Genomic DNA, 22836 nt, shown 5'->3' with positions numbered 1-22836 from the left:
AGTCTTATCCAGAGCAACTTAGAAGACGAATTCAAGTTTAGTGCCTCGCTCAAGGGTACATCGACAGATTTTTCAGCTAATCGGCTCATGTATTCAAAACAGTGACCTTTCAGTTACTGACCCAACGCTCTTAACCACTAGGCTACCTGCCACCCTAGCATCTAGCGAATTGCATCCTGTTAAAGATATAAAGATGTAGTGTAAGATTTATATAAACACTCCAACAAAGGGTGGTAATAACAATGCGTTTGTGTTGTTTACCCATTAAATTGTTGGGAGTATATATAGAGTGTGTGACTTTCTTTTTATACAGTTTTCTCTCCATCAGTCAGCAGGCAGCACCTCTACAAAAAAATGTTGGGTGTGCGTCAGCTCATGCTTTTTACTTGTATTGGGGCAAACACAAAATACAGTATGAGGATTACGATAATATACAGAGTGGACAGGTGAAGGGGAAATATGCAATATAATAGAGTACCATACACGTTACAACATTGGGCAACTCAAGTTCTGGGGGTGTTCAGTGTTGTGAACAAATGCCTGCACACATGTCTGCAACACTGCAAAAGTCAGCAATTGAGAAAAGGTGCCTTTACTGCACCTCATATTTCTTGAGTTGTTGGACTGCAGGTTCATGGTTGAGTCTCATAGCTTCCTGCATTGAAGTGTTTCCCTGTCTGCAAAGAGAACTTGTCACAAAGTGGTGACAGTTTAAGTTTGCCAAATAAACTTTTAAAGCCTCCATAGAAAGTGTGTGTACATGGTAAGTATAGTGATAAGGCTTTTTAGTGACCACTGATCTGAAGGAATAAAATAGGGGGAAGCATATTCCCCTATCTAGTCCTTGTACCTACCTGTGGTCATTAAGCGCTATATCTTAACTTGAGGTATGTGAGTGTAACTCAGTTACATGTGATAGGCTTGAGCACTAAGTACACAGTGAAGTGATCCTTTTCAGAATCGTGCCTAAGGTTAACATACGCCAAAGTGCCATACAATACCAGAAATTGTCTTTGGTTGGAGGTTCTGGCATACAATTTTAGAGGTATGCAAGGAAATACATTTTTATAGAAAGTATAACATTATTAGATCAATCATCGTTTAGAATGGGTACAAGTTCAGTCATTGACCAGCAGATGGTGATAATGATTTCCTATAGAACCAGAGGCCATATGGCATCAACAAACAAAAAAACTTGTGTTTTTTCTTCATCATTGGCTTATTGTTACCAACTCATAGGAATCCCCACCCAGTTGACTACATTAAAATGGTGGAAGCCCTTAATGGCATTGTCCATGCTAAAACATGCAGAATATATTTTTTTTTAAGTATAACTACATTGGGGAAAAATCTAAACTAAAGAGAATTATTACTTTATACAAGATGAAGAATATTATAAGGTGGAGCAAATTGAGAAATGGTTGGAGCTTAAGTAAATGAATTTGTACAATTTGAAAAACATAACAAATCATTAGGCTGTTCCTAAGCCGTCATTGAAAATAAGAATTTGTTCTTAACTGACTTGCCGAGTTAAATAATGGTCAAAAAAAAATAGATATATATTTTAATTGTATATTTCTTGTTAAATTACTTGGTGCTATTGTTCAAGAAAGAAATGTTGAATTGTAATGTTTAAGCAAAGCATTACTGTATTTGTGTTGTATTGCACAAACAATTTGCACTGTACAGGTGCAAAAATAATTAGACTGTGTGTCCATAAACCGGGGTCCAGTCTACTCACTAGAGTCATTAGAGTTTTCTTTTTTTAAAGGTGCCTGAATATAAAGCTAGATCATAGCAACTGTTGCTGGACTTGAACTTTGGTCAAAAATTGGGTGCCTGAGCATACGGTACAAATATAGCACTTTACTGGGGGGAAAAAACAATTGATTGTGTCTCGTAGGCAAGCCTAAATCCATTGCAGTGTCCATTGCATTGGGGGCTATGGGGCGGAGTGAAAAGCCAGCTGCAGGCCGTGGGGGCTATGGACGGGTTAGAGTGAAAAGTCAGCAGCAGGCTGTGCGACACATTTCCACTCAAAAACGAATCATATTTGGTTGGTAGAGACCCAACTGAGTATTTCCCACCCACTTTTGCAGATTCAAATATATTTGTTTACGAGTGCAAGGTCGAATTGAGTTTATGTACACACGCACTTCCCATATGAGGCGATCCCTAACTGAAATGTGAAAATGAATGCTACACCACGCTAGCTCGCGCTTGGCCTTGCCCACGTCCGTGCATGTTCTGTCCACTATGCTTAATTTGCTCCCACCGTAAATAACACAGATGAACTATCTTGTGTCAGTTATAAATATTCTTGACCCAACGCTAATGATGCTGGTCAGTGATATTAAAGAAAGGAGGTAGGAATCTTAAGGGGCAATGAATGGAGGAACGTATAACGCACGGCCCATCAGTGTTGACCAATCGCTTTCACGTTGTCATGCCGCGTCACACAGTTGCTAAGATAATAGTCAAGCAATACCTTCTCAATGTCAGAGGTATTATGCCGTGTTCCAAACAACTGGGAACTCTGAAATCTCAGACTCTGGAAAAAACTAGATCCGACTAGAAACATCGTTTTGAACGGTCATTACTGGCCTCTTTCTTTAGTTTCGACTTTTAGAGCTGAGGATCACCGACGTCAGAATTTTTCAGAGCTCCCAGTTGTCTGGAAAGCACCATAAATTGAGAAACCTGCCTATTTTCCTTAAAAGTACGTAATGTCACGATTCCAAAGCTACATGATATTACAGAGAAGTAGTTAATTATCTCACATCTATGTAAATATGTGTAATGTTCTACTTCATGTTGACAAATGCATGCTAATGTTGGGTTTTTGAGCTAGCGCCCAATTTTCATTTGAATAATTTAGCAGAAGCTCTAGTAAAGAGCGACTCATAGTATTGAGTCCATACAATTTCCTCTTAGGGATTGAACCCACTACCCTTGCGTTACAAGCGCCATACTCTGCCAACTAAGTTACAGGGGAAAGACGACTCAAATTCACTCCTTGTGGAGCTCTCCTTGTCCCCGAATCATTCAGAATGCGCCGTGCAGCCCATTGACGGCGCTGAGAAACTTGCACAATGGGCGTTAATACGATTCCAATTGAGTTTTCCATCTCCTCAAAATAATCTCTGCGCTGGTCACTACAATAACGTTAAAAAAAAGTGCTAGACCTTATTCATATGTTAGTCGGAACGCTGAAATTTCCGCATTGCTGATTCGTTATAAAGTAGCACACATGTATAACTACAACCAGTTAGCAAGTAAGATATTTTTTGGAAACTGATGTTATGTTTGATTCAGATGGCGTGTCAAGTGGAGATGAGCGTGAGAAGAATTGGGTTACAGTGGTGAATGCAAAAGAAAATACGAGACGTTAAGTGGTAGTGGAGTCTTGTCAATCGAAGCCTAGTTTTGATTATGTTTTGATCGGAATAAGGGTTTTGGGACGATGTTGTTACCTGGGAGGTCTGTTTGAAGTCTCTATAAAAAAAATGTGGATGCTTTGGATGAGATGGCATCGATGAGAGTAACAATACTTTTGTTTTGTGTATCTATGGAACAGGAGTGTGCTCTGCACCTCAAGAAGATATAGGATTGGAATGTGTCTCTTCGAAGCAAGGCACCTATCAAGGGTGTTACTTGTGCCACCCGAAGAGATAAAAGCAAAGGATACATGTGAAGAATTTGATCAATTGGTTGGTGAGTGGGGAAGCACACTCCATCAATTCTATTGTTTGTGATGGAGTCGCTCCCTTCTCGCGTGTATTTTGGTTTTATGAGATACCCCTGTGAGAGCCTTCATGCCCAAACCTATGCAGTGTGATAAATGCAAATTATTTGGTAATGTGTGAAGTGTATGTTGACGGGAGGGGTATTGTATGCCAGCTGAGCCTAAATGCTGCAATTTTGGTGGTGAACATGCTCCCGAATTTCTGAAGTGTCCTGTTAGGGTGAAGGAGACGGAGGTGGTAAGAATCAGGGCAGTCCAGCATGTCTCCTATCCGGGGGGCTGTGAAAAGAGTGGAAGAAATTAGTGAAGTTGAAGAAACATTGGTAGTAAGAGTAGAGACAACAGAGAATATTCCTTGTCAACAGAGGGATCCTGACATTTTGCATGTTAAGAAGGTGGACTTTGAAGCATTTACTGCATTGGTTATGAATTACACAGCGCAAACAGGGGAAATGGGTGAAAATAGGCATCGTTGTGAATGTTTTTTGGCTTTCGGGGATTTTACAGAGGCATTTCAAGGAATCCTGTCGATGAATGCGCCATCCTCACAGGCACTTGAGCCTGCTTAGGGATGTGATTTGAACTGTGACTGAAAGAGTGGGATGTTTTTTTTAAATAAAAATGTTGCATTTTGTGTGATGTCGGGTATGGTGCCTCCCTTCCAGCAATGGAATATTTTGTTTCAATTCCCTGTACAGTAGGTGGCAGCAATACACCAATAGGTGTAGTCTGCCATAAAACCTTAAAGAAGAAGTCAGAAAGGCAAATGGAGAAAAATAAGTGTCAGTCCTGTTGCTTTTTATAAAGAGCATCTACCTGCACATGTGAAGCTTGGTTATGTAAGATACGTTGTGTTCGGTTTTGTTCCCAAACCACTGCAGTGTAAGAACTGTAAAGGATTTTGCCTTCTTTCAAGTGTTCAGACTGACAAGAGTATAATGAAGATCAGTGTGTGGAAGGACAACAGTGTTGCAATTGTGGTGGGGGATCCTGGAGTGCCCTGTAAGGGTGAAGGAGATTGAGGTGGAAAAAGTTAGTGACCAATCGAATCTCCCTTACAGGGCACTCCATGAATGTGAGAAAACAAGTGATGCTAGTGAAGAGATGAAGTAAATGTTTGCTGCCAGTAAAAATATACCCTGTGTGTTAAAAATGTGGATTTTGTGGTGTTCATTGCCACATTTATAAACTGTATGGCTGAAGTCTCAAAGAGGTCTAAGAAACTGGACATTATTGTGGCAGAAAAGTTTTCTGGATTTAAGGATTTTTACATCTGAAGACTTGCCCAGGGGTTTTGGCGTTGGAAGACTGCCGCCCTCCCAGGCTCCCAATGAGCCTGTATAGGGATCAGATCTGTTTATTTTTTTAACAGTAAAGTTGTTTGATTTATTTAAATTTTACTACCTTGTAGGTTTTTTTTGGTAGTTTATACCGAGTATGTGGGGAAATCCTGTGTTCATCCCGCACAGTAGATTGCGGGATGCACAACCAATTGTGCAATTGCCAATATATTCGGAAATGCCCGAGTTTCCTAGTCCGGACTAGCACGTGAACGTGGCATTGTGCCGTATGTTCAGAATAGAACATTGATTCCCAAGCTTTAGCACTGTGGGCAAAATGGCTAAAATGGAGTTGTTGGGATTGATTTTCAACCAGGGATTTAGAGCAGTTCCTGAGCTTTTCCGAGCCGTTGAAAAAACAATAACAGACTACCAAGGAAAAGATTGCCTATCGAAAGAGGAGAACAACCGTCTACAGAAGCTGCTTGATATCCTCCTTAAACCAGAGATACAGTTACATAGAGCAGGTTTGTTACTCTACGTTTGCACATTAACGTTTATTGTATACACATGAAATAAGTAAATATTGTTTTTATATCATTCAATTGAGGGATAACGTTATTGTAGCATGTAAGCTATTGTTATTGGAACGTTAGCTAACGCTAGCTAGTTGCTGGTCCATTTCACCGCAGTAAATGTGTTTTTACTTTAGATATTCAGAGTCAATAGCTCTCCGACAGAAGGTCCTAGGATGAGAGTGATACATTATATCTAGATTATAAAATCAGATGATGGTAGAGCGCAAGGTACACCCTTTGTTTTTCCGATAGTCGAACTCTTAACAGCCAAAAATGAGGGTTTTTCTGGCGCTCGTGTGGTTTATGGACCGTCGTAAATGTGCAGTACTGGTAATTGCATGTAAGCCCCAAAAAATGTTTTTGCGTTACCATTCAGTAGTGTTCGGAGCCCTATATGAAGATTACACACACTGCATCGGGCCTCCAGTTGTTGAAGGGCCCAGCATGTTTAATAGTTACCTCTAACTACTAAGGTCGGTGGTATATATTTTGCACATTTACAAGGCTTTCTTATCCAGGTAAAATTAAGATGTAAAACCACATAATGTGACGTGTGTGGTGGGTTCTTTGGCCTCTCTTATCCAAGGTACACCTTTATTTTTTTAAATTCCTCACCTTTTTAGTTTCAAAAAATATTTAACATATTACAGTTGTGGTTATTAATTCAAATACAGATCCCATTTTCAATAGTTTCCAGTGCAAATTACATATACATCGAAAACCACTTGATATTAGGTCCCTGACCTCCCTCCTCCATAGTAGAATGATAGAAAGGCCATTTCACATTCATATTTCCTGTGATGGTCTTATTTTCAATAGCTCACTGTCCATATGAGCTACACATCTACAGACAAGTGCGTTGGGTTCCTTGACCTCTCTTATAAAAGGTACACCTTCCATTTAAAAAAACAAAATGTCCGCTTTTGATTTTCTAAAAATATTTATCCTATTACAGCTGTGGTTATTAATTCACATACAGATCTAATTTTCAACAGCTTCTTTCATTCCGCATGACATATACATCTAAAACCACTTGATATTTTGTCACTGACCTCCCTTGTTAACACCCATTAGATTTGCCATTTTTGATTTCACTGGTTTTATATGAATATCAGTTCTATTAGGGTGTTTTAACATAGTCCTCTTTAAACAAGCAAAAGAGCTCAGTTCTTTGTAATCACACTGCCCTTGCCTTTGAATGAGGACTCAACTCTTTTGCCAGTTCACCTATTTTTTGTGGTCCGAGTCCTCTTTGCATTCGCATTGCTATGTTTTGAAAGAGAAGTAGTAATTATATTCAGAAAATAATTTTAACATTTAAATATTATTGGTAACAGAATGAATAGCATAATAATACTGCAGATGAAATAATGCTGTAATGGCGAAGGTGCAATAAGATGGAATTCAGATATGACGTCTTTGTTTGAGCACTATCAAGACTTTTTAAACTACGGTCACATGAGAAACTTAAATGTCTTGAGTCAATAAGGATTCAACCCCTTTGTTATGGTAAGCCTAAATAAGTTCAGGAGTAAAAATTTGCTTTAGTTGTATGGACTCAACCTGTGTGCAATAATAGTTTTCAACGTGATTTTTTTTTTAAATGACTACCTCATCTCTGTACCCCAAACATACAATTATCTGTAAGGTCCCTCAGTTGAACAGTGAATTTCAAACACATTAAACACCAAAGACAAGGTAGATGGAGGAAAAAATATATATTTATATCCCGTTGGGCATGGTGAAGTTGTTTTTTTACATTTTGGATGGTGTATCATTACAGCCACAAGGGTACAAGCGTCCTTCATAATTCAGTTGCCGGAAAGGAAGGAAACTTCTCAGGGATTTAACCATGAGGCCAATGGTGACTTTAAAACATTAGTTTCATAGCTGTGATAGGAGAACTGAGTAGTATTGTAGTTACTCCACAATACTAACCTAAATGACAGAGTGAAAAGAAGGAAGCTTGTACAGAATAAAAAATATACCGAAACATGCACTCTGTTTGCAGTTAGGCACTAAAGTAAAACTGCAAAAAATGTGTCAAAGAAATTAACTTCATGTCCTGAATACAAAGCGTTATGTTTGGGACAAATACAACACATCACTGTGTACCACTCTTCATATTTTCAAGCATGGTGGTGGCTGCATCATGTTATGGGTATGCTTGTAATCATTAAGGACTGGGGAGTTCTTCAGGATAAGAATAAACTGAATGGAGCTAAGCACAGGAAAATCCTAGAGGAAAGCATGGTTCAGTCTGCTTTTCACCAGACACTGGGAGATGAATTCACCTTTCAGCAGGACAATAACCTAAAACACAAGGCCAAATCTGAGATGCTTACCAAGACAGTGAATGTTCCTGAGTGGCCAAGTTAGTTTTGACTTAAATCTGCTTGAAAATCTATGGCAAGACCTGAAATGGTTGTCTAGCAATGATCACCAACCAATTTGACAGAGCTTGAAGAATTTCGAAAATAATAAAAGGAACATTTTGCACAATCCAGGTGTTGAAAGCTCTTAGAGACTTACCCAGAGAGACTCACAGCTGTAATCACAGCCAAACATGATTCTAACATGTATTGACTCAGGGTTGAATGAATCCTTACATAATCTAGATATATATCTAGATATATTGGTGTCCAAATTTTTTTGCGATTGTCCATTTTTCCCCTATTGACATTCAAGTATTTTGTGTGATTTGTTGACAAAAAATGACCATTAAATCCATTTCATTCCCACCTCGTAACACAACAAAATGTGGAAAAAGTCAAGGGGTGTGAATACTTTCTGAAAACACTATGTGAAAACACCCTTCTACCAATTGTTCTCCAATCTCATAAAATACTTTCGAAAAAGTTTGTCATTCTCCTCGCAAGGGGAGGGTGCTAGAGTATTGAAAACAGGAGTGACACTAATTTTGTAAAAAATAAATAAATTATGACTTGTTAAACAATCTCTTTTTATGACCATTTGTGATAGTATAAAACAATATGTATTTTTTAAATGCATACTTTGTACAGTATTTTTTTTTGCTCATCTTTATTAAGGCTGCCAAATATTTTAGAGGTGACTGTTAAATATGTAAAATTATTGGAAATTATTTTGGATATAAAGCTATAGAAAAGTAGGTCTGTACGTTAATTAGTAACCAAGGCAGTAATATGAAAACTATATTCAAGAGGACCAAGGGAGAAAAAAAAGAGTACCTTCTGTAGATCTGTAGTTCATGGACAGTGAGCTATTGAAATGTAGTCATATCACAGTAAATATTCATGTAATATCAGTGAAATAAAAAATTGCATTTCTAATCGGTGTACTAGGGGGAATGCAACCTGATCTCAGATTATTTAGTATTATTCTGTATGTAAATCTGAGACATGTGTTTTTTTTAAATTAAATAACTTTTTTTAACCTTTTTATTTAAGTAGTTAAATCCATTAAGAACAAATTCTTATTTACAATGACGGCCTACACCGGCCAAACCCGGGCGACACTGGGCCAATTGTGTGCCGCCCTATGGGACTCCCAATCACGGCCAGTTGGGAGATGCAGTGCCTTAGACCCCTGCGCCACTCAGGAGCCCAGAATTAGCTAAATTATTATATTATTGATTATATGTATTATATGTTACGAATTCTAGCTAGGTGGCTAATGTTTGTTAGCTAGGTGGCTAATGTTTGTTAGCTAGGTGGCTGTTTGTTAGCTAGGTGGCTAATGTTTGTTAGCTAGGTGGCTAATGTTTGTTAGCTAGGTGGCTAATGTTAGGATTTAGGTTAAGGTTAGAGGAAGAGTTAGCTAACATGCAAAGTAGCTAAAAAGTTGCTAAAGTTGCCCATGAATGTGCAACCTTCGTTTTTGCCTTAAGTAACCGTCTGTCTTATGTAACAATACCAAACGTAACATATCATACAAATGTGAGTGTCCCAGATGTACATTTACTATGTTACGTCTAGTCTATGATACCAGGCTGAGGAAGGAAGAGTGACCTAACATCAAGTGGTTTTATGCATATGTAATTTGGACTGGAAGCTATTGAAAATTAGATGAATTAATAACCACAGCTGTAATGGGAAACATATTTGTAGAAAATCAAAAGGGAATAATTTTGAAAACAGTCATTTGCGTTGATAATAGAGGTCAGGGAACACACCACATCTGTAGATCAGTGTTTCCATTAGCCGGCATTTAAACAATTTTTTAAAAATTAAATGAAAAGCCGATAAATAAAATTGGCACTGATGGCCAATTGTCTGGGAGAAGAATAAAAATGTGAAATTATGCTTTTTAGCCTATTAGTTTATGTAAATACCAATTGATGTAAATACATTTGATGTCATGCTTATCGGTTTATGTGTTAATTTGCTTAATTTCGTGGAATTAAATTGTTGCGTGCGATAAATAAGATGCATAACAAATATACACGCACCAATTTAATTCCACTAAAATGTTGCAAATTAACCCATTAACAGCATACAGATAGATACAGAGCCTTTTAGCAGAAAATCTTTCAGACACCACTCTCAGAAGCCCAATCATTCCAAGCAACAATTCTAAATGCAATCGTGTGTTAAATATAGTTTTTTGGCCACGATTAAAAATATATATTTTCATGTAGGCTTGAACAAAATGTTGTGTGTGTAAAACTTAATAAACAGAGTTAAAAAAATATATATAGGGGGGATAGGAGGGACGCCATGTGCGACTGATGTGTTTTCCGTTTGCTCCCGTGGTATTCTTAAAGTTTATGTGAATTTTGCAGCAGAACCGTATTTATTTTCAAATATTAATTTGGTGATCCCTATCCGTAAAAACCAAGACTACTTTGCTTCCGAATGTCAGCATGTTGACCAAACATAAGGCAAAAAGCATGACTTTGAGAAAACCCGGCCTACAAGACCCGCTCTCATCACCGCCCTCTCCTGAGTCTGAGGGCCCAGGGACGAACACTTTACCCGGGGGTGCGGCTTGGCCTGGCGGTGCTGAAATGAACATTCTCGAGGCCATCAAACTACTACGCTCTGAGATAGTTGAAATGAAAACACAGGTGGTTGCTACGATTGAGGCCAGAATACAGGAGGTTTCTGATACTTTAAAAGCAGATTTAACCATCCTGCGGAACGAGACTGTGCCAGCAATCACATTACTCAAAACAACAACTGTGTCACACACTACAACGATTGCAGCACTGGAGACCTCCGCTACTAATGTCTCTGACTTAACTACATCCCTGGAGGCTGAAGTTAAACGCCTAGCTGCGGATTTGAAAAAGGTGAAGGAGAGCTGTGTGAGTTTAGAGGGATTCTCTCACCGCAATAATCTGAGACTTGTATCGGTCCCAGAGTCAGCGGAAATGCATCGTCATTTTAATTTAATTGTATTAAGGTTTTACTTAACTCCTGTGTTTCTAGGCTGTCTCGCTCACCTATTTAGTTTGTTTACACAGTGTCTCAGTGACTCAAAATATTTTTGGTTATTTGTTTACTGCATCCGTTTGCATTGACCCAGTAAACAGTAAATGTCTCCCGAGGCTACACGGTTTTTGGGGTCTCACTTTAATTTTAAAAGTCATATATGCCCAGCACACACAGTTTTTTGGTATTGGTTGTAAGCTGTCTCAACGTCAACTAGACTACTATTATAATTTTAAAAAATTTTGATTGTCTTACTACGATTCCTTACTTCAAATTAGATTTTTGGCTGAGAGCCTTTATACATTTGATTTATTTTCTCTCTCAATGCCTGTTATAAGACTGGGAATATAATTATATACATCTCCAAGTGGTGCTTTTGTCATTCCGTTTGCACAAGGGATTCGCCTTTTTTTTTATTTGAAAAAAACACATACAAATCTTTCTTTTTGCTGCTTGATCCACTAACAAAATGTGACTTTAAAGAGCGGGATTGTGGGTTTAGGTTTAAGACCGCACTCTCACAGACATACTGTGCGAAGAGAACATGTTCTATTTAGACTTGTACCTCGTTTGGGGAGGTATTGTCTGGGATGGGATGGGATGGGATGGGATGGGGGGGGGGCAGGTTGAATTGTTCAGTTCTAATGTTGTCATTCTGTCTTTTTAGTTTTTTTTCTGTACTATTTCCAAACATTTACCACCGTACATTATTACTCTGAGAGCTATTCTGGGGGTTTTGGGCGCTCATTGCTTTTCTATTCTATGCTCTAATGACAGGGTTGAATAACGGGAATGCCCAGAGTGGCCGAAATAATGCGATCAAGTACATTTCATGGAACACCAAAGGGGTTAATAACCCGGTGAAGCGTAAGAGGGTGTTGACACACTTAAAGGGTTTGAATGCAAATATTGCATTTCTACAAGAGACTCACTTGAGGACTGGTGAGCATTTTAGGATGCGTAAGGACTGGGTTGGTCAAGTGTTCCACTCAAACTTTCATAGTAAATCAAGAGGTGCTGCTATTCTGGTTGATAAAGCTACTCCCTTTGTAGCTTCTAAGGTTATTGTTGATCCTAAGGGACGATACAACATAGTAACCGGTGAACTGTTTTCTACCCCTCTTGTTTTGGCTAGTGTTTATGCTCCCAATTGGGATGACACAAGTTTAATTTCTTCCTTTCTGTCTGCTATTCCCAATTTAGATTCTCATTTGTTGATTTTAGGGGGATTTCAACTGTAAAATGTCCCCAGTTCTTGACAAGTCCTCACAAACAAATACAGGCCCATCTAAATGTGCCCTACTTATTCAATCCTTTCTTCAGAAATATGCTATGTTTGAGGCCTGGCGTTTCCTACATCCTACAGATAGACAGTATGTTCATCAAACATACTTCCGGATTGATTACTTCTTTTTGGACAAAAAACTTCTGCCTAACCTTCGGCAGTGTACTTACCAGAGTATTGTTATCTCTGACCATTCACCATTAGTGCTTGAACCAGAGTTTCCCCAGCGACCTCCAATGTGTTATCAATGGCGTCTCAACCCCATTTTACTCTCAGATAAGGAGTTTGTCAATTTCATTTCTTCTGAAATCACCTTATTCCTAGAAACTAATTCAACACCAGGTATGTCCTGCTCTACCATATGGGAGTCTCTCAAAACATACCTACATGGCCAAATTATTTCTTATACAGCCAACCAAAACAGAGTTCGCTCCCAGCGACTTCGGGACCTGAGCGAGTCCATAGCCACATTGGATGAGAAGTATGCTACGGATCCTTCCTCTGATCTGCATAAAGAGCGCCAACTACGCCAATCTGAATTTGATGAGCTTTCTACCAGGCAAGCTGAACAGTTACTCTTGCGAGCTCGATACAAAGTCTATGAACAAGGCGACAAGGCCAGTAAACTCCTTGCGCATCAGATCCGTAAATCTGAGGCCTCACGTTTAATCCCACAAATAAGGACCCCGTCTGGTGCCACCACAGTTATACATAAAGAGATCAATGATCAATTTTTAAAAAAATACTCTGCGCTATACACCTCTGAATCCCCTCAAGACCCTTTGCTGATTGACTCCTTCTTTAATGGCTTGAATATGCCTTCAATTGATACAGACTCCCATGACTGTCTAGAAGAAGAATGTACGCTTGAGGAGATTGCAACAGCAGTGTCCGCAATGAAAAGTGGTAAATCACCGGGTCCGGACGGTTTTCCAACCTAATTTTACAGGATGTTTTCTGGTCTGCTTTGCCCATTCTTGTCTCGGCTATTTGCAGATTGCCTTAATACTTCAAAGCTACCGCCTAGTCTTTATCAGGCTTCAATTTCATTATTACTAAAGAAAAACAAAGACCCCCTGGAATGTGGATCCTATCGCCCAATCTCGCTTTTAAACTGTGATTACAAAATCCTAGCTAAGCTTTTAGCCATATGGAAGGCACCAAGTAATACACTCTGACCAGACTGGCTTTGTGAGAAATAGGCATTTATTTTTCAATATTAGGCGCCTTATGAATATACTGTACTCCCCAGCGTCGGAGGACCCGGAGGTGGTGGTCTCACTTGATGCCGAAAAAGCGTTTGACCGCGTTGAGTGGGATTACCTAACAGATGCCCTTTATAGATTTGGCTTTGGCCCCAAATTCATTGCGTGGATAAAGATTCTTTATTTTTCCCCCATGGCTTCGGTACTCACTAATAACTTGTCCTCTGACTATTTTCCCTTGCACCGTGGATCCAGACAGGGTTGTCCACTCTCCCCCTTGTTGTTTGCTTTGGCAATCGAGCCTCTCGCCATTGCACTACGCTCTAATGATGCCATTCAAGGTATAATCAGGGCAGGCTGGGAGCAGAAATTCTCGCTATATGCTGACGACCTCCTTTTGTTTATCTCCAACCCCGATACCTAATTGCCACGTGCCCTATCTGTTCTTAAAAAGTTTGGATCAATCTCAGGGTACAAGCTGAATCTAGGCAAGAGTGAGCTTTTTCCGGTAAACAAGGCTGCTTTAAAGTGCTGTTTTACAAGTTCTCAGTTTAGGATTGTCCGGGATAAATTCACCTACTTGGGAGTAAAAGTGACAAGGAAATATTCAAATTTGTTTCAGGAAAACTTTGTTGCTCTAGCAAACAGCTTGAAACAATATTTTACTTTTTGGAATTCGCTACCCCTTTCTCTTATCGGAAGGATTAATGTCATTAAAATGAATGTGTTGCACCCATTTTTATTCCAAAACCTTTTTTTATTTCACTGGATCAAACATTCATGCATTTTATTTGGGATGGCAAGGTACCACGGATTGGTAGAAAACATTTACAGAAGCCTAGGTCATTTGGGGGTTTAGCTCTACCAAATTTTCAGACATACTACTGGGCTGCAAATTTCAGAGCCGTTCTGTACTGGCTGCAGACTGATCCTACTGGCCCTAGACCACTCTGGGTCCAGATGGAGTCTGAATCGTGTAAACCTGCAGCACTTTCCTCTGTGTTGTGCTCGTATCTCCCAGTGTCCCTAGGCAAAAGGTGTGTCAACCCAATTGTAAAGTAGTCTCTTAAAATTTGGAATCCGTTTAGCCTTTAGCCTCCGAGGCTTTCTCTATCAGGCCCAATCAATCAGAACATTTTATTTCCTCCATCTTTGAATGATGGGGCTTTTGGCATTTGGCACTCACTAGGACTCTCCTCGCTAGCCCAATTATTCTTTGATGATACATTTGCCTCTTTTTCTCAGCTGCAGGAAAAGTTCAATCTCCCCCAATCCCACTTTTTCCGCTATCTCCAGACTAGAAACTTTGTCAGATTTAACACACCTGGATTTCCCAATAGGCCTGCGAATACAGCTATAGAGAGCATCTTGGAGTTGAACAAGCTTCCTAGGGGTGCAATTTCAGATGTATATGCAATCAATCATGACTTACAGAACCCTTCTTTGGTGCCTTTAAAGACTCTATGGGAAAAAGATTTGGGGGAGGAACTTGGGGAAGATGCCTGGGAATCTGTGCTGCACAGGGTGCACTCGTCCTCTTTTAGCACTAGACACAGCCAAACTTGGAAGAATATTCTCTGATTTTGATCCTACCTGTGTCAGATGTAAAGTGGAACCAGCCACTTTGTTGCATATGTTTTGGGGCTGTCATAAACTGTCAGGTTTCTGGGAATTAATATTTAAATGTTTCTCTGATATATATGACACTGTTATAGATCCGTCTCCCCTTACAGCCCTTTTTGGAGTACTGCCCATGGGTACCCCCCTATCAAGAATCCAGTCGGACACTGTTGCTTATAGAACTTTTAGAACTCTTTTAGCTAGACGGCTAATACTACAGAACTGGAAGATGGCAGCTCCTGCATCTTATAAATATTGGGTGAGAGATGTGTTGTGCTCTCTGAAACTAGAAAAAATTTAATTAAATTCACGTGGGAACCCCAAACTGTTTAATGAGGCTTGGGCTCCATTCCGGTCTTACTTTAAACAGTCCATCCTCTGATGGCATTCCAATTAAAACTAAAATAAGTCTGTATTTGACCCCCCTGTGACTTAAGGGTTGGAGGAGCTTCTCTCTGTGTTTTTGCTGGGGGGGGCATTAAGGTCCATGTGCTTATTGATTGTGATCCGCGGATGCCTTGTTCATCTTGCCCGGGCAGAGACTGAAGTGTGAGCTTGTTTTTCCCAGTTATTTTTACATTCTGTTCACGCCTACATGACTAATCATTCTATTTTTTTTATTTTGAAGTATTTTAAACATTTTTGGTCCAGTGGATGGTCGGTCTGTGGCCATGACTCTCTGTGAGTGGTTGCATTTCTCCACCCTTATCCCTTGACTGTTTACAGGAACAATGGTGAGATGTTTGCTCTGTCCCTGTACCATAGATTGCCCTTTAACCTCTGTAGCCTTCTGCCTGGTGTGTTTAACTTGTCTAAAGTATGGTATCTTTAAAGCTATTTTTTTATTTGTATTTTTTTTCTAGTTGAGTATATTATTTATATTGCTTTGTCTTGTGTGTGTGTGTGTGTAAAACTTAAAACAGAGTTTAAAATATATATATATATTTTTTTTTTTTCTCAACTGGTAGTTGAAGTGCTCTTCCAAATCGCCATTCAAATGCATAAGCAACGAAAGATGGGCTTTATCAGCGCCTCACACACCACTTTGCAATGAGCTGAAGGAAGTATGCATTTTGAAAACATATAGCTTCTTAATTCTTTGAGCAAACAGCTGGAGGCAGGGCTTTCTCCTATAGAGCTCCATTTTTATGCAATGGTCTGCCTATCCATGTGAGAGACGTAGACTTGGTCTCAACTTTTGTCTTTATTGAAGACTCATCTCTTCAGTAGGTCCAATGATAGTGTAGCCTGGCCCAGGTGAACTGGAAGGCGACGAACCTCCATTGCTCTCTCTGCTTGGCCGGTTCCCCTCTCTCCACTGGGATTGTCTGCCTCTGACCCTATTACGGGGGCTGAGTCACTGGCTTACTAGTGCTCTCCCATGCCCTCCCTAGGAGGGGTGCGTCACTTGAGTGGGTTGAGTCACTGACGGGATATTCCTGTCCTGGTTGGCGCCCCCTCATGTTCGTGCCTTGGATGAGATCTTTGTGGGCTATACTCGGCCTTGTATAAGAGTAATAAGTTGGTGGTTTGCGGATATCCCTCTAGTGGTGTGGGGGCTGTGCTTTGGCAAAGTGGGTGGGGTTATATCCTGCCTGGTTGGCCCTGTCCGGGGGTATCGTCGGACGGGGCCACAGTGTCTCCCGACCCCTCCTGTCTCAGCCTCCAGTATCCATGCTGCAATAGTTTGTCCCTCTAATTCTCTCCCTCCCCTCCCGGAGGACCTGAGCTGGTCATCTATGAATGTTTGAACATCTTGGCCATGTACTGTTATAATCTCCACCCAGCACAGCCAGACGAGGATTGGCCACCCCTCAGAGCCTGGTTCCTCTCAAGGTTTCGTCCTAGGTTCCTGCCTTTCTAGGGAGTTGTCCTAGCTACCGTGCTTCTACATCTGTATTGCTTGCTGTTTGGGGTTTTAGGCTGGGTTTCTGTATAGCATTTTGTGATATCTGCTGATTGTAAAAAGGGCTTTATAAATACATTTGAGTGATTTGAAACCTGAACGTTTTACTACATATTATGGGGCGTGTTTTACCTTGCTTCAAAGTAGCCTAGGCAAAATCTGGCCATATCCATGGAGGCAATTTTATATAGGCTTCCATATGCCATTGAAACCAGTAGCCTATTTCTTTCATGTTCTATCGGTTTTCAGCTTTCTTTTATTGTCTGGTAGCCAAATGGTTGTATGAATTTGGGATCTACCGTCCCACGAATGTCCCAGAGTCTGTTTGTGCTACTTTCTTGACAAGCTGACCAATAGAATAGTGTAGACAGGAGTAGGCTAATTAAGCTATATCAATTTAACGATTCAAATTTACTTAGGGAAAGCGTCCCCTACCGTTTTGGATGCACCACCTATGTCAATTTACTATCCCCATAGTAGATAAGTGTACCTGTTGTTTTTTTTAAATCGCATTGCCTACAGTCGGAAGGAAGACAGCCCTCGCAATTTGAGCACAGCAAATACGAAATAGATTATCGTTTAGTTGCGACTGTCAGTGAAAAGTAGAGCGGCCCAGCCAACCATATCACAATATTTAAAAATTAAATTGTGGGAAAACAGTTTGGAAAGCAACTGACTATTGCTGTAAAGAGTAGACAAAGAAAAGACTATCATCTGTGTTTTAGTTGAGCGAACAACAGTAGCCCTATAGCCTGTCTTATTAGCCCCAGCGGAGAGCATTGGCCATATCACCGGTGATTGCGCACTGTGCATACGCTCTTTATGATTATTGGGTCAGTGCAATTTAAGTTTGTTTTTGGACAATTTCCTCCTCCAGTTTAGACGGATGCTATATTCTATTTGCGTCTCCCCTTCTCGTAGGCCTATTATATGGACAACGTTGTTTTTATTGATTGTCAGAGTAGGCTAGCTACCCTGTAATTTGTCTTATTTAAAAAATGCTCTGCTAATACCTCCAGTCATATAAAGTGTAGCAGTTGCATGAAATTTGTTTATCCGATGCAAAGAAAGACCAATAGAGTAGTGTAGACAAGAGTAGGCTAATTAAGCTATGTAGGCTGGGTTTCTGTATAGCATAAAAACGTATCTGATACAGCCCCAGTCCTCTACACTAAATGGGCTCAGTCACGCGTTGGCACGGTCTTTTTTGCGAACAGTGATTGACTTATATTATTATCCTACATGTGTACGACTGTCCAATCTCCTCAGCCTACTATTCCTAATGTCTTACACTGCAAAGATGACTTTTATTTCTGACTTTTATTCCAAAAGTGAATTTTTTTTATGGTGAAAATGTGCTTCCGCAAACTTGAAACTCATACTCCGGCTAGTGATTTTGCTGTTGGTTGTCTTGTTGGCTGAGGGAAAGTACACGTGGACAGTTATTCTAGCATCTTCAAAGTAAGCGGCAAGGACACGTCATTGCATCGTCGACTTGGATGTTCTTTTAATATGAATTACCATAATCTAAATGTGATTTCTGGCATTCTGAGCACCGTGGGTGGACACCGTGATCAGGTTATGCACCAATGCATATGGATCCGGTACATTTCTCAAATGTCTGGTAAATTAAAACTCTGCTGCTCAAATGTTCGACGCCACATTTTCATAGTGGAAACCTTGCGGTAGATCTCTAGCACACGTGGATTGGATTTTTGGAAAAATTATAATTAGGAACGGAAATGTATTTATAATCAGGGAACTTTAAAATGGGAATTCTAATGGGTGTATAATGGATTAGGGACATCAGTGACTTTGCTACAAGTGATTTTAGCTCTAGGTCATGCAAGTAGGCCTATTTATGTATAATTTTTTACCAAAAATAAATAGATTTTTTTAATTAACAAGATTACATTTCTAAATGTAATTAATGTGGGGTAAAAACAAAGTTGGTTAAAGCTCAAAGATCATTTAATTGTAACACATTTTTTTTTACCTGTAAACACCTGATTCAGCTGATTGCACTTTTAAGACCACTGTGAGTGCATAATATTCCCCCTATTGAAGGCTGTACCTTGTTCTCTAGCATCATCTGATTCTAGATATATCACCCTAATCATCATAGGACCTTCCATCGACTAGGTATTGATGTGTCAACTCCAAATATCAAACCAATATCCAAACTGAAAACAAAGGGTATTCAATTACTATTCTAATTCCTAATGCTATGGTTGCATGTCTAGTGGTAATCGTTGTTCAATTACCACTAGACATGGGGTTCAGGTGCTTGGCCTAAAGGCAGACCAATTTGTGTTTCCTCTCGGAGTCGGACCCAAAACAAGTCAAAAGATCCTGGGCTGTGGACTACCCCTGATTTGTGGTCTGCTGGCTTTTTGGAGCTGCATCAATAAAACAATGGTAAAAAAAAACTTATTATTTTCCTTCCCAAAATAAAGTGTTTGATTTTTCAGAAGTGAACATTTCTGTTCTTCCCAAGTCCTGGTTAAAGCCATAGTCTCACTCCACATTTTGGGGGTGGGTGCTTATACTGTTTTCCCTTTACATTTACAAGTGTGTAATTTAGACGCATGTGTAAATTGGACATGTTTTTTTATATTTTTATATCCCACTCCCCGAGACACTGGAGTGTGGGGTCACAGCCAGGGTTTGCCATGTCATAACTATGACTACTCCAAGGTTTTACAGAAACCCCTATATCATTTCAGTGTTCGAGTTCTAGCTAATTAATCATTTCTTCTTCCCTTCAGACCGCAAATGGCTCAATGCCATTGAAGAGGAGGTTCCCCCCGAACAGCAGCACTGTGAGCAGGAAAGGAGCCCCAATCCGGGGAAAGATGACTCCGAGCCCACACAGATTAAAGAGGAACAGGTGGCACTCAGGACCAGCCAAAAGCTGGAATACAATACCACTTTTCCCTGTGTGAAAAGTGAGTCTGATGAGTATCCAACTCAGTCCTCACATCTTAACAAAACCCAAAGTAAAGAATGCAAGAACAGAGACTCTTCAACTAAACAGATAAAAACAGAACCTCATGAGGACTCTTCAGAACCAACCAGTGACTCTCAGGCCCTCTCTTTAGTAAATCCAAGCTGTTCTGCATCTCAGAATGAAAACCGTGAAAGTGTTGACGCGAGGTGGAGTGGAGGACATCTGGCGGCTTTAAAGATGTGCAAATCAAAGAGGACACGGACAGAAAAAGAACAAATCCCTGCTTGTTGTAAGGTGTGTGGAAGGTCTTGTCACTCCATGCGTACATTATTGACTCATTTGAAAAGTCATAGAAAAGATGAGGAACATATTTGTGGTGTGTGTGGAAAAAGATGTCCATCACTAGAACGTGTGAGGGATCACATACAAACTCACATGATGTCCCATCTGAAACCACCTAGTGAATGCCCTGCTGGTTCTAGTTGTAAGGTTTGTGGAAGGCCTTGTCACTCCTTTGGGGCTTTATTGAGACATTTGCGAAGACACAGAAAAGATAAGGAACATATTTGTGGTGTTTGTGGAAAAAGCTGTCAATCCCTAAAAGGTTTGATGGATCACATATTAGAAACTCACAGAACTAGGTTTTGTGAAGTTTGTGGTAAAGGTTTTGACTCTCCTACGGATCTGAAAAATCATATTAGGACCCACACAGGGGAGAAACTTTTTCCCTGTAATGATTGTGGCAGATGTTTCACTTCGATTGGAACTTTGAATGTCTATATAAGGATGGTCCACACAGGGGAGAAATCGCATCATTGCCATGAATGTGGAAAATGTTACGCTCTGAGTGGAAATTTAAAAATGCATATGAGGCTTCATACTGGAGAGAAACCGTATCACTGTAATGAATGTGGCAAAACATTTCGCCTTGGCACCTCTCTGAAAATGCATATGAGGACTCACTCAAGGGAGAAGCCTTATCGGTGCCAGGATTGTGGCTATTCATTCTCTCGAAGGGATCACCTGAAAAACCATTGCAGGATTCACACAGGGGAAAAACGTCATCGCTGTCCTGAATGTGCCAAATGCTTCCCTCAGAGAAGTAGTCTGCAAATGCATATGAGGATTCACACAGGGGAGAAACCCCATCAATGTCATTTTTGTAAGAAATGTTTCACCTATAGCCATCATCTTAGAGGGCATGTGAGAATTCACACCAATGACAAACCATTTCCCTGCCAGGAGTGTGGCCAATGTTTCAGTCAGAGTTCCAATTTGAATCGGCACATAAAGAGACACAGAGGGGAGAAACCACATCATTGCCATGTGTGTGGCAAATCTTCATCTTTCAGTTGAATGTGCATTTGAGAATACACACAGGGGAGAAACTGCATGTGTGTTCTATATGTCCAAAATGCTTCAGTGACAGAGGGGCATTAATTAGTCATCAGAGACTGCACATGGAGGAGAAACCTTTCAAGTGTAGTTATTGTGATAAATGCTTCAGACATAAGCAGAACATGAAAGAACACATGAAGAGAAGGCACAAAAACATGACCGTGCCCTATGTCGGGGAAGGGGATCAAACAGCTGATTGAAAGGCCATTCATCTCCTCTTGGGTGGATAAGATATGACCGAATGAATGCTTGAACTATGAGAACATTGCTATCTAACTGGCCTGCGTCACCAGACACGCTACGTTTTCAGAGCGTGATACGCTCTTATTAGTGTAAATGAAACCAGATGTAAGCGTGCCGGCTTTGCGAGAGGAGTCCCTGCTCATAGTTTGACACACATTTGAGCTGCAGAACTGTATCCGTAATTAACTTAGTTTGTTGTCGATAAGAGCTTTGTTCAGTAAGCATACGTTTATTTTTTTTACCCATCGGAGAACAAAAGTAACTTTGTTTAACGTTGTAGTTTTTAGAGCTTTTTTGTTAGATACATGGTACTTTTATACACAGTGGTTTGATTATACACATTACATATTGGATAGATAGTACTCAGACATCTATATAGTGTTTTCCTTATTTACTTACCAATCATGAGCTGTATAATCCCACCCCTCTGCTGCTCTCAACTCATCCCACCTATCTCCGTAGACCATCCTCTTTTGATTTCCACGTGCCATATATATTTTTAACTGTGCTGGGATGTCTTACATTAATTTTCAACCTTTCTAATCGTATAGCATCCACCGATTTGTAAGTTAATGATGACATTTTGTCCTATGAGTATTATATTATATTGCTGGTTATGGTTTTCCAAGTCACCCAACACTGCTATTTGTAGGGTTATATTTTAAATGAATGTTGGGATTTTTTTTAACCATTCCTGAATCTGTGACCAGAAACAAGCTACATGCGGACATTCCAGAATAAATTATGTAATGATTGTTTCTTCGTGTAAAAAAAATATGCAGAGCTGAGATTGTTGTTTTGCCTTGCAAAAGTATACCCCTTTGATTTCTCCATATTTTGTGTTATTTACAGTCAGGTTAAAATTTATTTAATTATAATTTTCTTTCAACAATCTACTTAATGTCAAAGTGGAAGAAAAGGTATATATTTTTTAAGATTAATACAAATTAGCTAAGTATTCAGCCCCTTTGTTTAGAGAAGCCTAAATTAGTTCAGGAGTAAAATTTGGCTTAACAAATCACATAAATTCCATGGACTCACTCTGAGTCCAGGGGTGTGTGCTTACTCTCCAGTACTCCTTGTTCACCCACGACTGCGTGGCCACCCACTACTCCAACACCATCATCAAGTTTTCTGACGACACGACGGTGGTAGGCCTGATCAGCGACTGCAATGAATCAGCCTATAGGGAGGTGGTCAGAGACGTAGCAG

General features: G+C 39.9%; 1 protein-coding gene across 1 annotated transcript; it reads left to right on the top strand.

Annotated features, from left to right (window-relative positions):
- Nucleotides 1–5277: 5277 nt before the first annotated feature.
- Nucleotides 5278–22337, top strand: LOC110492857 (zinc finger protein 2). Its single transcript, XM_021567334.2, has 2 exons — nt 5278–5552; nt 19802–22337. Exons 1-2 carry the CDS (start codon nt 5363–5365, stop codon nt 21337–21339), a joined length of 1728 nt encoding a protein of 575 aa, XP_021423009.2. The 5' UTR covers nt 5278–5362; the 3' UTR covers nt 21340–22337.
- The last annotated feature ends 499 nt before the right edge of the window (nt 22338–22836 follow it).

This window comes from Oncorhynchus mykiss, chromosome 2 (genome assembly GCF_013265735.2).
Source record: "Oncorhynchus mykiss isolate Arlee chromosome 2, USDA_OmykA_1.1, whole genome shotgun sequence".
NCBI classification, from domain to species: domain Eukaryota; kingdom Metazoa; phylum Chordata; class Actinopteri; order Salmoniformes; family Salmonidae; genus Oncorhynchus; species Oncorhynchus mykiss.
This window is presented reverse-complemented; position numbering and strand designations above follow the sequence as displayed.

Excerpts from the sequence above, each read along its gene's own strand:
- LOC110492857 (XM_021567334.2), top strand. The coding sequence starts at position 5,363 with ATGGCTAAAATGGAGTTGTTGGGATTGATTTTCAACCAGGGATTTAGA. Across the intron at positions 5,553-19,801 it reads GATACAGTTACATAGAGCAG|ACCGCAAATGGCTCAATGCC; the intron begins GTTTGTTACTCT and ends TCTTCCCTTCAG.